Source organism: Cygnus atratus, chromosome 11, assembly GCF_013377495.2.
Source record: "Cygnus atratus isolate AKBS03 ecotype Queensland, Australia chromosome 11, CAtr_DNAZoo_HiC_assembly, whole genome shotgun sequence".
Lineage (NCBI taxonomy): Eukaryota > Metazoa > Chordata > Aves > Anseriformes > Anatidae > Cygnus > Cygnus atratus.
Genome location: NC_066372.1, coordinates 9,787,097 through 9,801,523, shown reverse-complemented (window position 1 = coordinate 9,801,523; position 14,427 = coordinate 9,787,097). Strand labels below are relative to the sequence as shown.

Below are 14,427 nucleotides of genomic sequence, written 5' to 3'. Positions count from 1 at the left end.
CCCGATGCTTAAAACTATATATATTTTACTTTATCTGTCAAAATCACTTTACTGGCATGTTATTTGGTTACCATGTTTCTTTGTTCTTACTTTATGAGTACTGAATTTGTCTTGTGCCTGGTTTATAAGGCTCTATGAAAAGGAAGGATCACATTTTTTAGTGAGGAAAGTGAATGCACAAGAGTTAAATCATGAATTTCCCGTAGTAAATACTGATCGGTAGTCAGAAGATCATGTAACAAGTGTGTGACACATTTCTTTCAGCAAACACACAATCAGGTTTCGGCACCTTAGCCAGCTAGTGCTCATCTCTGAGGCTTGGCTGAGTTTCCACGTGGTGAGTGGTTCACGTGGTAATCCAGCACGTCTTACCCACACGCATGACTCTGTTCTACCACTCATTTCCCAGAGCTGCATCGCCAGAGGTTTGTGTTAGCCTGATGGCCTGGCGAGTTCTGGAGAGTGACCAGTGATCTTTAACACTCCTCCTCCTCCCCACTTCGTGGTGAAGGATGAAAGAGCTGTTTCTGTCAGTTGTGAGTCACAAAACTGCTTACAGACAGGAGAGCCCTCTTTTGCACTCAGAAATAACGAGAGGAGGATTGAAATTATCGTGGTATGGTATCACAGAAGTCTCGCTGCCATAGTAAATAACCTTCAGTATTCTTCCTTCAGGACATGAGTCAGAGGATAGCATGTCCACGCTGGCAGGAAGAAGGGGAATGAGGCCCAAGATGATGATGCCTTTTGATTCTCAGCCACCTCAGCGTAAGTCAGCAGCCCACCTACCAGCTGTCCTGGACTTGGGTGCACCCAAACAAACCATGCTGATGCTGTACGCACAGGCACACACGTTCACTTACAGTCTTCCTGCTTACATCTCCTAAGTAATTCTGTCATATCCGCAGTGGAAACAGTTCAAAGAAGGCATCCTGAATTCCTTATTGTGAAGGCAGAGTTAGATCGAGTTAGAAGGAATAGTTGTACTGGGCGGCATGCTGCAAAACGGGGAAGAGTTAGAATGTGTCCAGCAGTCTGTCTGTCCCAGTCTCCAGCAGTGACAATTGTAGGTGCCTTTTAGGGAGAGCCTAGGAGCCTGGCTGCTTTTTATAGTCCATTCCCTTTGTATTCTGCCAGTATCCAGCTGTTAGGCAGGAACTGCAGAGGGTACATCGCTGCTGAGACTTCTGTGCTCTATTTACCGACCTGCTGAACAGGTCTTGACCCCTTTCTGAAATTTCTATTTGCCTCTAGTCTCCTGTGGTAGCAAGTTCGAGAAGTTCAAAACCTGCTGTGTAATATACTTCTTTCTATAGTCTGTTTTTAACCAGTCTCCTGGTTTCATCAAGAGATTTGTGGTTCTAGTATGGTAGGACCTGGTAGCGCATTCTGTGTTCACCTTACCCTCTGCCTTCCTGGGTTGGTGAATCTCAGTCAGGCTCTTCTCCACCATTAGTTGTCTTCTTTTTTGGAAAAGGTAACAAAAGCCTCTGCAGTAGTATGTACAGTAGTTTTGCTCCACAATGTGTCTATTGTACTAATTTATTGAAATGTGGATGCATCGCTGCTAGAGGCTGAGGTTTTGTGAGTCTGGCAGAGCAGACTTTTAAATGAGGAGGATGTCTGGTTTGTTATTTCTTGTTTGTGTATTTACTGCTAATTAATGACAATTTGAGCAAGCGTGCTGACTTAGAAATTTTGTTGACGTAATAGAAATACAATTATTATTATGAAATATTTTCAGAATTAAAACATACCTGTGGTTTTCAAATGATAAAATTCTGAGATGAAAAGGGACTTTGCCAAACCTCTGAACAACTAGACTGAAACTTTGACTTCAGCACAAGTAAAACTGCAAAAGTTTACAAAAGTTTACCTGCACCGACAGAACTGTGAGGCAAAATTACACAACGCTTATTTGGTATGAGCTTTAGACATGTCTTGTTCAGGGACATGTCTTGTTCATGAACATAAAGTTCATGTTTAACCTAGGTAATTGCTACTGATGTTATCTGCTGTCCAGTATGGATGTCTAATGATGGACACGGCAGCTATTGGATTCTGATGATTTCCTGTCCCATGTCAGGTGCTGGAACATGATAAATTCAGACTTGTGTGACCCCACAAAAAAATCAGACTGCAGTGAGACTTCCTTTGCACTTTTCTGATAATGACAAGTGTGTCTTCCTGTAAATGGGATGCAGCATTGGATAAACACAACATAATACAAACGAGTACAGGAGCCAGTGCTGAAACATGCTGAGTACTGCACAGAAAGAGCATAGCAATGCGCGTTTCATGCTACGACATTCAGTGAGAAAGATCTGGCAACTTTACATGATCAGTCCCACGTAGGATGGGAAGATGTGCAGCTGACAAGAGTGATAGATACGGCGGTGGTACATATTTTATGGAGGTAGCATATTCCAGTTCCACTTTATAATGGTATTCAAACTGATGTGATTATGCTGGCGGATACAGTTGTGGATATGATTTTTCTTTGCAGCACCAAACCTAGCTTTGATTTTTTTTTTTTTAATGCCAGTCCTGCTGTGTTTGCTTGAAAAGCATATGTTTCCCCTCCATCCTGCAATAGATACTGCCTTGCCCAGAAAGAAAGAACCAGCTGCAGACGCAGCTGGCTTGGTGCGACAGGCTAGCACGATGCACTAAGTGTCAGGAAGGATAAGTAAGGTCCTCTGGTGCCTTAGGGCTTGAGATTGTTTTTGTGACTTTCTTTTGAGTTTTTGTCCTGTTTGCAAAAGCTCCAAGGAATTACAACTGTAGGTTTCTTTTTACAGTCAATGAAAACATTAAGGTGATGTCTTTAGATACCTTTTTGCAGAATCTCCACAGAAAATGGACGTTCTGGTACATGAGGCTCTGTTCAATAAGCAGCATAGGCAGAACCATTTAGTGTGTTTAAGCCTGTGGCTTCAGATACCTTCCTGTTGCTTTGTTTCCCCGTACTGTAGTGTTCAAATCTAGTTACTTTCCTCTTAAGTACTAAATTAGGATAACTTAGTATGTTCAATTTCAGTATAATTTACAGCAGTGCAACAGGAATGGTGCGTGCCTGGTTAGTCCCTACCTTTTGACAACTGGAAAACAAAACTTCTGGAAGGATATTAGGAAGCAAAGACCTATTTATTTCTTAATGCACATTTTTCTTTGTCTGGTTCTTCCTATGAATTTTTTGCCTCCTTGAGATTAAATAGCACATTGTGATCTGGTGTTACAGCGTACTGATTTTTGAACTGTAAAGCTTTGTGTGATCTAGGTACCCAGAAAATTAATTGCAGAGTTGCCCTAGCTGGATGGCTAGGTGGGAAGGTGCACGTACCGAGGACCTGGCTTTTCACTGGATCAGGTTTTTCCAACTTGCTCACTGGATTCTGCTTTGGATGGTGTTTCAGAACTGCTGTGGTCTTGTTTTTTTCTCCATCCCCAAGCTTTTAAGAAGTGTCTTCTGAGGCACAGAGTTATGTGCAAAATTTTTTATTGCAGTTGCAGAAATGTCTAGGCAGTCTTTTGTACTGACATTCATTGTATTTGATAATGACCAAATTGATAGAGCAGTGGTTTTTACAAGTAGAAGTAATTAAAATGTTTATGCTTATAAAATTTTATGCTTTACAGTCTACGTGCTTCCTACCTTGCTGACATGTGAGAGAACTCCCAGTGTCTCTGATGACTGTCATCTCTGCCACGGTTTCTGATCACCCAGTTCTAGTGGTTTATTCCTTGATTTGCCAGTTCCCTGTGAGACACAGTGACATTGTAATCTTCCTTGAGGCTCTTAGTGAGAATAGCTGATATTTTACTGTGACTGTATCCCTGGACATGTTTCCCTAGGATTTAAATCTAGAACCGAATGCTCAGTATTAGAGTGTAGTTACTCTTCATTTATAGGAGGCTGATAATGGGGTTGGCTTTCTGTGGGTCTAACCTAATGGTTATTACCAATAGCTGAAAATCTGTACACATATTGCCTCCTCTGATCAATTCCCATATTCTGTCCTGCTGACAGGCTATTTTGTAGGCAATGAAGAAGTCAGAGGGTTCACGTTTGTTTAGTCAGCCTTTGAGTTCAAACAGCATGCATCAAGAAGTCTTAACTGGATTACCATTATAATGATAGATTTGTGCATTGTCAGTCCTAGAAAGTAACTTTGAAAGGCACCACGTGTGGAGAATTTCCAGAAAAGGTTCAAACCAACCAACTACAACCATGTTTTTCTTTATGGTACTAATGCTAGCACTGACCTTTGGCCTTTCCCTTCTGTTTTCTGTGTTGAGATTTCTTTTGGATGATTTTAAGCAACTCAGTATTTTAGTCTCTCCTAAGAGCTAAACTGTATGCTTTTCCTCCCATTTGGGGAGTAGTGGGACTTTGTTTTGCTGTTATCACAAGAGGGTGAGGACAAAGGATGATTTACAATAAGTATAAAATTTGTGTGTCTCAAGCAGGAATGAATGCAATAAAGACAGCAAGATAAAAAATGGGAAAAAAAAGAAAAAGCTGTTTTCAGTTTTAAGCGTATAGGAGCAGAGCTTTACTACTTCTGCACAGAGGGAGTGAATAGAGCTTTTGGTGTCATGTCCTACACTTACTTGTCGTACATTAATTAATTAACCAAAGATGCCACATTCCATTACAATGTTGAGAAATTCAATGGCAGTCACAAATATTGTGGAATTTGAGCTCAGATGTCTCCCATATTAGGTCTGACATTTATAGCACAGCATGAAATACGTAGAAGTTCTAAAGGGAGTGTAACAGAGCTCTTGGAAGACACAGCCAAGAGAAGTGCACTTGCTGCGCAGGAAAATAGAGGATTCTGCTTCTTTGTGGGATTTGTGTCTTGTCACAGAGGGAGCTTGTCATGGCTCCCCTGCTCAGAGGCTTTGTGGGAGAAGGGAGGGATATGGTGCATTTCAGTACGTGTGCATGCTTGTCTGTATGTTAAGCATTTTTCTGTCTTATATTCATTCACAGCTGTGATTAGTGCTCATCCCATCCATTCACTCGATAACCCTCACCATCATTTCCACTCCGGCAGCCTCGCTTCTCCAACTCGCAGCTATCTCCATCACCAGGTCAACCCGTGGCCGATTGGCACATCCATGTCCCATTCAGACAGGGCCAATTCCACAGGTGAGATATAAATGCGCAGGTAGATTTTGATTGTACTGGAACAATGAGTGAAATGTGGAATCAACAGCTGAAACTTAACTTGGTCAGTCACCATTTTGGTCTTAGGCCATGGAATGTGAACTGTCCCAAGATAACCTTCTTCCTTTCCTTGAGTCTCTTTGTGCTGAATGAAAATAAAATTAATTTTTGAGGTTTTTAGATAACAGCAGACAGCAACTAGCACTGTGTGTATGTGCTTCGGTAGGTGACCCATAGCATTTCCTGGTTTGTTGCCAATAAAAGACTGTGAGGAAGAATGGGAAAAAATACTTCCCTAAGAGGCAGAGGGATGAGTTTAAGTACAGACAATATTCTTGACAATTAGATTGAGTTTTCTGTAGACTGCTTCTCGTGTAGCTCAGATACTGAAACCTTTCAATAGGTGATAATGCCCTTGGAAAATGAGGCTTAATGTTTTATATACATACAACTTCAAATAGGAAGACTCCTTATTATAAAACCTTCAGCCCTGGAGTCTGAAACATCAGTTTACATCTAATTGGACTATTTAATGCGACAATAACTTTCCTAATTAGTTGTGTTTAAAAGTGAGACAGAACAAAAGTCCAGACTTTGTTACTGAGAGCTATTAGTTAATCCTCCTGAAGCACAAAGAAAATTGTGGTGTTTCCTGTGCGGCGTTTTTCAGGCTTGATGCACAATTTCTTGCGATAGTTTTTGTAATGTCTCCAGTTTTCTTAAAAATTCTGAAGCAACGGTATTGCTAAATTGCAAGTGGATAACATCCTGAGATGAAGTGAATTCTGAGTTTCTGTAGCTTAAGGTCTAAATTTTAGTTAAGTTGCCAGAGCCAACAGTGTTGTTTCCTGTTTCCTTCTGAAAACAATTCACAAGGGCACAAACACACAGACGATACGTTAGAGGCAGAGGTTTCTCTTGCTGTGTTTATGCTGCTGACGTGTCAGCTCTTGTCATCCAAATCTTTTCCTGCACGTGGTCTGATCAGGATCACAATGCCCTAAATTCAAGGCACCATCTTGTTCTCTGAGATGTGGGTGCAGCTGCTGCAATCAGCCAAATGAAGCCTGGGATTTCATTTCAGTTTTCAGCAAGTAAATCTACCTCAGAAAACAGAAAAAAAAGGGCTCTTCTGTATGCACTTTAGTGATATACGCAGAACATATACCTATATAAGAATTCCTGTGTTGTGAAATACTGAAGTGTAAAATGAGACTGAAGATTTGTGTTCCGTGCTGTTCGTCTGAGGGCCAGGCTGCTGTCTTCTTACACGTAGCTGTTCCCATACAAAGCTGTTGATTTGGTATTATACCTGTGGACTCATTCAGTTCTCCAGCTTATTTTGTTATTGAATAGCTGTTGCCGTTCACTCTACAACTGGACAGTTACATGGAACTGGTGTTATTTGCTACACAGCTGACTTGTGAATTCGCTTCTTAGCTTATAGCAGCAATCTTGGGAATGGTGCTTGTAAACACTACTGCTTTGTTCCCATGTGACCACAGAGAAAATTTCTGTAAAAGGAAATAAACCACATCTTTTTGTCTGTTGTAGAATCTGTTCGAAACACACCTAGCACGGACACCATGCCAGCTTCCTCCTCTCAGACATGTGCTGACCATCAGGATCCCGAAAGCACCACGGGAGCTTATCTGGCTAATGCACAAGAGGAGGATTCAGCTCAGAACCTCCCCACGGCACATGTCCGTCCTTCTCACCCGCTGAAGAGTTTTGCAGTGCCAGCAGTCCCACCAGCTGGTTCCACGTATGACCCTGCATTGCCAAGCACCCCGTTACTGACTCAGCAAGGTGAGCACGGGAAAACTTGCCAGAGACACTTGTCAGACAGAGAAAGAAAGGAGATTTTAAGCAGAAAATGATAGGGAGAGTTGGGTGTCAAAGGAAACATGTCAGACGCTGGACTGAATTTTTTTGTTATAATTTTCAAGGCCCTTTTCAGTACATAGATTAACTAGACAAAAATTCAAATTCAGCGTTTCATTATTTGAAGCGTTCATTTTCCTCTATTCTAATAGAATCCTTTTTATTCTCCTACTTCCAAGAGCTTTCTGAATAGGCGAATACTAATTAACTGAGGCATAACTAGATAACAATTTCTTTTAAGCTCCTAACCATCCCGTTCACTCGGTGAAGACTGCGTCAATTGGGACCTTAGGAAGAACTCGACCTCCTATGCCAGTGGTAGTTCCCAGTGCCCCTGACGTGCAGGAGACCACCAGGATGCTCGAGGACTCGGAAAGCGTAGGTACTCTTACACTGCCAGCAGCTTCGTTTGGCAGTGCGTATCAAAACAGTGAATCTCTGTGTGTATGATCGTTGTAAACTTCAGTAATGACTGCACTGAGACTTTCAAAGGCAGAGGATAATGAGGCTTCTGACTTCCACCAAGTGCCATTGCCTGTTAACCCACATAAAAAAAAATCTAGTGCCAAAACCTTCTACACAAGGGTGTGAATTCAGAGAATAAGCACATAAATGCAGGTATTAGTAGTACTTTCTAAATCTGAAAGTTACCTGTGAGCATACCTCTGTTTCTCATTATGTACCACTAAACAGACGCAGTGCTTCCATCTATTCCAGTCCACAAGGCCCACTGAGTCAAAAACTGATAAACATCCAGCAACATTTTGGCTGTCCTGAAGATATTAGCTGAACATAAAGTAATGGTCTCACAACTACAAGAAGGGAGTAAAGCCAGATACCACCTGTAGCAGTAGTCTTCTCATTTTTTACAATACATAGCACCTAATGGAGTTTGAATTTATGACCTGGGCTTCAATACACAAGGTTCTGTATCGGAGCTGTAAAAGTTTCCCTGCACATCTTTTTTTGGCTTATCTTGATGTAAAAAGCATCTTTGTTCACAGAGCTGAAGGCCTCCAATGGTGCCACTTGCTCTTCTGTACAGCTTAACATGTTGTGTTCACACTCACTTTGAGAGGTCATTTTTTTCTATCTGTTTTGCGAGCACACTGTACCTGGATCCTTTTAAAGTCCTGCAGCTGCAGCTTCCTGTGCTGTTCCATAGCCACTAAAGCATCCAGAGTGTCAGTGTGAATGAAAAACTTGGTGTTAAAGCCAAAACATTTAATTAAAGCCATGATCCCAAATATTTAGATTTCACTCTTGTGAAAGTGTTCTGGCTTTCTGGGAAAAATGCAACTATTGAGCTCTTTGTAAATAGACAGCTTTTAAGAGGTGAGGATCTTCCAGGTGTCAGGCAAGAGCTATTTCTTTTGAAATCGCAGGCCAAGAAGTTACTATATTAGCTATTGTATTACTGTTACAGGAAATGCTCATTTTGAATCATTGTTTTTTTCATGTTTCCTTTTTCTCCCATGCCTTTGTCACACTGTTGTTGTCTCTAATTCATCCTCTTGGTTTTACTTCCATATGCGCTGAACTCTAGAGATTATATGCATGCTTGATCTAGTATACTTTCACTCCTCTTTCTATTTGTCACTCCTATCTTACTTGTTTATTTAGGGTTGGTACCAAAATACTTATTAGTTATGCATCAATTAAATTTATAACTTAAATATATTCATGAATAAGTTTATTAATAAAGTAGTACACTACAAAGTCATCATGCACACTTTAAATGCTAGCTAAGTTATGAGTTTTAGGAATTAGTTAGGATTAGAAGGTGATTTGAATTGATTTAGCCCTTATGAGAGGAGTAAGTCTGAATACTTCCAGCTCACTAATATTTATCATTGCCAATAGCTGGCAGATAACGTGTTAGACGCAGGACGGAGAGGACATCTCTGGTACAAAAGAGTCTAGATTTGCTTGGTAAACCAAAAGCGGCTGCAGTGCTCATTTCTGCTTAAATGAAAGAAGAGGTTTGTATCTAAGAGCACGGCAGTGAGATCACACTGCCAGGTTTGAGCACTCCAGTTTAGGGGTACACAGTCAGCGGAGCAGTAGCTTTAATACTAGGCTCTAGCTAGAAGGTCTAATAATGGGCCTCAATTATATAAAGCAGAAATGATCACACAGGAGTTCTGCGGCTCCTGATTTGGCACTAGCAGAGCTGGTACTGGAATACCACGAGCAGCCTGGCTTGCCTTCTATGAAAAAAATGTTGAGAGAGTGAAGAGGGTTTGGAGAAATGCTCCAAGAACATGCGTGGTTGAAAACTACACAATACAGGGAAAGACTTGGCTTCGAAAAAGTTTTGAGATGAACCAGTTCATGGTATCTGTCTATGTACCTGTATAGATTACAGAATTACAATAGCTGAAGCTAAGCAATTGAGGCTAAAAATGGAGTATGATCTTTTTAGCAAGCCTAAGTGTGTTTTAAAACAATTTTACCTGTGTGATTTTTTTCAACGTTTTTTCCAATCAAGCTAGGATGCTTTTTCTAAAATACCTACTTCGGTTCAAAGGCAGCTGTTACCTTGAGGCAGGAACTGACACAGATAAAATAGATAAGATGATCACAGGTTTACAGTCAGTTAAACCATAAATCACTATTGCAAAAAGATGTGCATTTAAAATAGAGCGTTATTCAAAGTATTAGTTCTATAACTCTCAGTAAATCTGCTTCTGCTTATTTGTGTGTCAGAGCCACAAGCTACACTAGAATCACTGACCACTTCTTATTCCTTACTCTGTCCCTCTCCAAAGACTGCATGTCACCTTGTCAGTAACTCTTTCCATCTCCCACAGAATTATGAACCAGATGAGCTGACCAAAGAGATGGCCCACCTGGAAGGACTTATGAAGGACCTTAATGCCATCACTACGGCATGACCACCTTCACCAGGACATGACTCCAAATCGTATCACAAGTCTTGGGACTCAGCCTTGGAATGCAAGGAATTGTACAGAGAACAAAAAATACAGAAAAAGAGGGACAGCACATTGAGAGCATTCACAGATAGCAAATGAACCAACTGGTGCATTTGTGCTACAGCTGGTCGAAGAGAGATGACCTTTCTTGTCATCATCCTGCAATGAAGTCATTGCCAAGTTGAATTCCATTTACCTGCTGAGACCATGCAGGATGGGACGCATCAGGCTGAAATCTAGCATCCAGACAAAAGGAAAAAAAAGTGGACTTCACATTTTTTTTCTGGTCAGGTTTTGTCTCAGTGGTGTGATTGCCCTGCCTTTTCAGTGTTGGACATTTGCATTTATGTACAATTTTGTGTTTTTATTTTATCTTTTTTTTTAATAAAAAGGAAAAAACTAATGTAATCAAAAAAAAAAGGAGAAACTATTGTTTTCCACAGCCTAGACTGACATTTGACTGCTTGTTGTATTGTGTATGAAAATTCATTGCCAGTGTGGGTTGTTCTGTTTGTTTTTTATTCTGCGTATAATTACGTCCCCTTCTGGCAGTTAATCCATGGCCTTTTGGGATGCTGCACTGCTATTTGTAAGCTTTTTTTTATTATTATTTTTATATTATAATTATTAAAAGCCTGACTTTCTCCTCTCATCACTGTGAGATTACCAGTCTGTTTGAATTGAAATGTAATTTGAAAGGCTTGTTTGTCGCTTTTTGTGCAGTTTCAATATTTTGAGTGGGGAAAAGTAGATGGGGAAGGGGAGGGGATCCAGTGGGAGGTTTCATTATTGTTGTTTTCCTGTCTTTCTACATTGACTCGAAAGACTGAAGAAAATGAAAGCATCTTCTGTAACGTCCTTCCTTGTAACTTCAGCATACTGTGTCTCTGGTTACTGAATTGCAGTGAGAGTCATTTAGAAACATTAAAAACAATACTCCTTTAAAGTAGGGTTCCTTATGTTTAGATGACACTACAGCTTATTTTGGCATCAGTGCTCTGTTTTGTTGTTGTTAGGTTAAAGACCGCATCATGAAACTAAAGTGCAGATTAACGCTCATGAAGCACGGAGAACTTGGCACAGGCAGCAGCGCCCAGGTGCAGCACTTCGCTGCTGGTGCTGCAGAGGTTTGAGCGACCTGGCCCTCCTCAAGCAGAGAGCTGTGGACCTCTTCTAAGCATTTTACGCCATGCCTTTGAGAACACATCGTGTCCACAAGATCTTTCAGCAGCACATCCAACCCCAGTGCAATTTCTCTGTCCCAGGCCATTTGAACAAGAATCCTTCTAGGGATTCTTGAGAGACATAAGCAAGGCAAAATGTATTTTTTTACACTTTTAAAACCATTTGAAAAGAAAAACAGTATTAGCAACTCAGGTGCTGTTCACATTATCTGTCTAGAAAGGAAGGAAAGTTAAAAGGGAACTCCTATATGAGGGAAAGGAAAAGCTTTTTTATTTTCTCATTAGTATCATTGCTTGGCTCTGCCATACTCTGTGAGGAGGAATGGCATAAAAGGAGACTATTTCAGTGAGAAAAATAAACAAAACCCATCTGCCCAAGAACCTTGTGTGTATTTTCACTTTTAAGATACAATGAAAGAAAACCCCAAACTTACTGATAATTCATGTCGGGACTCCGTTCCTCCTGAGCAATGGGATTTCTAGCTTGGAAGCTTGGCATTAACGATGGAGGCAGTGCAGGTGGCAGGCGGTTCAGATGCAGGGCACTTCTAATGTTGTCCAGAGCTCCTCAGCTAGACAGCTGCACCTGCTGGAACAGAACAGGAGATACCAGGATCTGTTTTTAAGTTTAAAACAAAAAAATTGATTGCTTCCCACCCCCTCCTTATTGGCTATTTAATGGATATTTTGCTACAGCTAAAGCTCTGGGCCCATTTTCTTAATCCCCGTCACAAAAAGAGAGCCCATGAATCATTCTGGAGAGCAGCAGGGGTTCGGGCTGTAGTTTTACTTCCTTTCTTTTCCTGGACTTTTTGTGTCGTCATTTCTAGCACATTTGCTGGATTTATTTATTATTTGAGGGAAGGGAGGGAATCAATTGGAGCACCGTGGGCCACCTGGAAAATTGATGTTTGGACTTTTAATCAATACAATTCAGGGCAAAATAAGCTACAGAATATGTATTTAAATAATAAAATACACACCTTGTCCTGAAAGGAAGGGTGTATGTTTTCCTTTGCCTATTTTTTACCTATACCCAAAGAAATAGCATCTTACATACACAGTATTCTTAGCTGGTGGGTCTTTGTGAATATTACTTATGTATAACACCATGAATGTTAATATTGTCATTGAATTTGGGGAGGGGAATATTTTTAATGATAAAACAACTGTTCAAAGTTGGTTTTTTAAGGTTAAACTAAAAAAACATTTATTCAATTCAGTGTACAATCTGTATTGCACTTTTTCACATTTTAATGCTACGTTTTCTTACATATCCTGTGATTTTAAATTTGGACATTGTGTATTCTTGTAGTGTCATAGTCGAGCTGTAAAGTGGCAGCTTCCCTCAGAGAGATTTGGGGAAAAAAAAACTGTATATTGTTTTATGATTCTCATGTAGAATAATTTGGAGGACTGCTGTAGACATCTACTTTTCTGTAGAATTTTTTTGCTTTTCTGTAGTATTTGCTGTATACTCTATGGCTTTTTTTAATAACTTCATGTTTATTATTTTGTATTGGACATCCAATACACTTTTTTTAATCCAATCAAGTTCTGGTCTGCTTGGAGAGTTTGTTCTCTTTTCAACTATTCCTCTACCTTGTTTTCTTAATCAAGGTGGTGACCAGGTTTGGGATTTTACTCGCACCTTTTTTGCTGTGGTTTGTCAGGTTGCTTCCTCCAGAGAAAGAAGAGGAATAGGAGGACACCATTAACACCATTATTCCCACCCCTACACAGGTGTGGAGCATGATGTAGTGTCTTCCTGGCTAACTCCTCCCTCCCCTCTGTTTCCAAGCGCAATAGCAAAAGATACCATCTTCTAACAAGCAAGTCTCAGGAAAGTAGGATTTCAAGCCAGTGGAAGTATGTTTCAGAAAGGAACCTTAGTAAGCCAGTAAATCACAGAAAAACAATAATATAAATCCTTGAATATAGCACTCAAAGTGCTGTAAGGGATATCCTTGTTTTTACCTTCACGCTTACTCCACTCTCCAATACTTAAGAGACTCGCTGATCATCAGTCTCTTCCCCACAAGCCAGCCAGTTCCCCTAATTACTGGTGTCTCATGTTCTTGAGGGCATTAGACCCTTCCTCATCCTGACCTCTGCAAATGAGTACAAGCTACTGCATGGCTTTGCACTCCCTTCCCCCAGCTCTATTTTGCTAGGCAGGTTCTAGTGTTCTCTCCAAACTTTTGCAACCATGCTGAGGTCTTGGGTGGGAACTGGGCCCCCACAGTTATGAAGGAAGGCCGTGCCCCTGCAGCTGGGCAGGGGCCTCTCAGCCAGGCAAGAGTTGGTGGGAGGTGTAAAGGACCTGGGAACGAAGGTGTTAGTGATTAAGTTGGGAGTGCCACAAGGCACAGCTGAGATGCAGACACAGAGTTGACACAGCAGAAAAATGTGACCTTTATTTACTAACCTCTGGCTTTGGAAGTGAAAGACCATTTCTTACTTGGCCAGCGCAGCTAATTTGCTCTGGTACTCGCATTGCAGGGCAAGCCAGATGAAAGGTGGCAGTTTTATGAGGGCCACGTAGTCTGTTGTAAGGCAGGTGGAAGTAACACATGCTGTGACTTGTGCCCTTCTGCACGCTGGGCAGTACACGGCAGGGACACTAGATGGCAGCGATGACTTGCTGGTAAGCAAAGCAAAACCACAAATACACCATTTTTGCATCTACCTGGAAGAGACTGTTTCTCTTCAGCCTACATTAATTAAGGAGACTGAAATTAGTGATGCTCTTTTGTTAGCAGCAGCATAGTAATGAGCGCCTGCAGCAAACTAGGTTTCTTCATGCCTCACTGTGTCCTTCCTTGATAGCATTTATGCTTCCAACATAGGCATAAATGTTTGACTTGCAGCAACTCAAACACCTTTGGTAAATTGGTGCAACACTTGCAGACTTCTCCGATTAAAAGCAGCCTCCTGTCTTAAGGCAGGACTTAAGACTGGCTTTAAACTAACAGCAAGTCAACGTTCATCTCAAATGAGATCATTCCTATGAAGGCACGACGTGATTTTAACTAAATTGCCTTGCCCAAAGCCATTAAACCAGCACAACTTTTCTGCAGGGGCTGCTCTCCCCTAACTGAACACAGGGTTTGGTCAGTAATGCCTGCCCTTACTGCACAGAGGATGGTGGCTCCTGGAGCCTGCCTTTTTAACAGGCAAGAAAAGCCTGAGTGTGATAGCTTGCCTGGGAGGTGAACCCAATACAATGAAGGGGAGCAAAAAAAAC

The 14,427-nt window shown here is 41.1% G+C and overlaps 1 protein-coding gene across 2 annotated transcripts in view; it reads left to right on the top strand.

The window, feature by feature from the left end:
- The window catches only part of NEO1 (neogenin 1), a 190,522-nt gene extending 177,791 nt beyond the window's left edge, over window positions 1-12,731 (top strand). The window contains exons 25-29 of one of the 2 annotated variants that reach the window (XM_050712986.1): window positions 676-768; window positions 5,000-5,158; window positions 6,731-6,985; window positions 7,302-7,438; window positions 9,874-12,731. In XM_050712986.1, the coding sequence (XP_050568943.1) occupies window positions 676-768; window positions 5,000-5,158; window positions 6,731-6,985; window positions 7,302-7,438; window positions 9,874-9,957 (728 nt within the window). In that variant the 3' untranslated portion in view covers window positions 9,958-12,731. The remainder of the gene's footprint in view (window positions 1-675; window positions 769-4,999; window positions 5,159-6,730; window positions 6,986-7,301; window positions 7,439-9,873) is intronic. The other variant, XM_050712987.1, reaches the window with a different exon arrangement.
- Window positions 12,732-14,427: the final 1,696 nt, after the last annotated feature.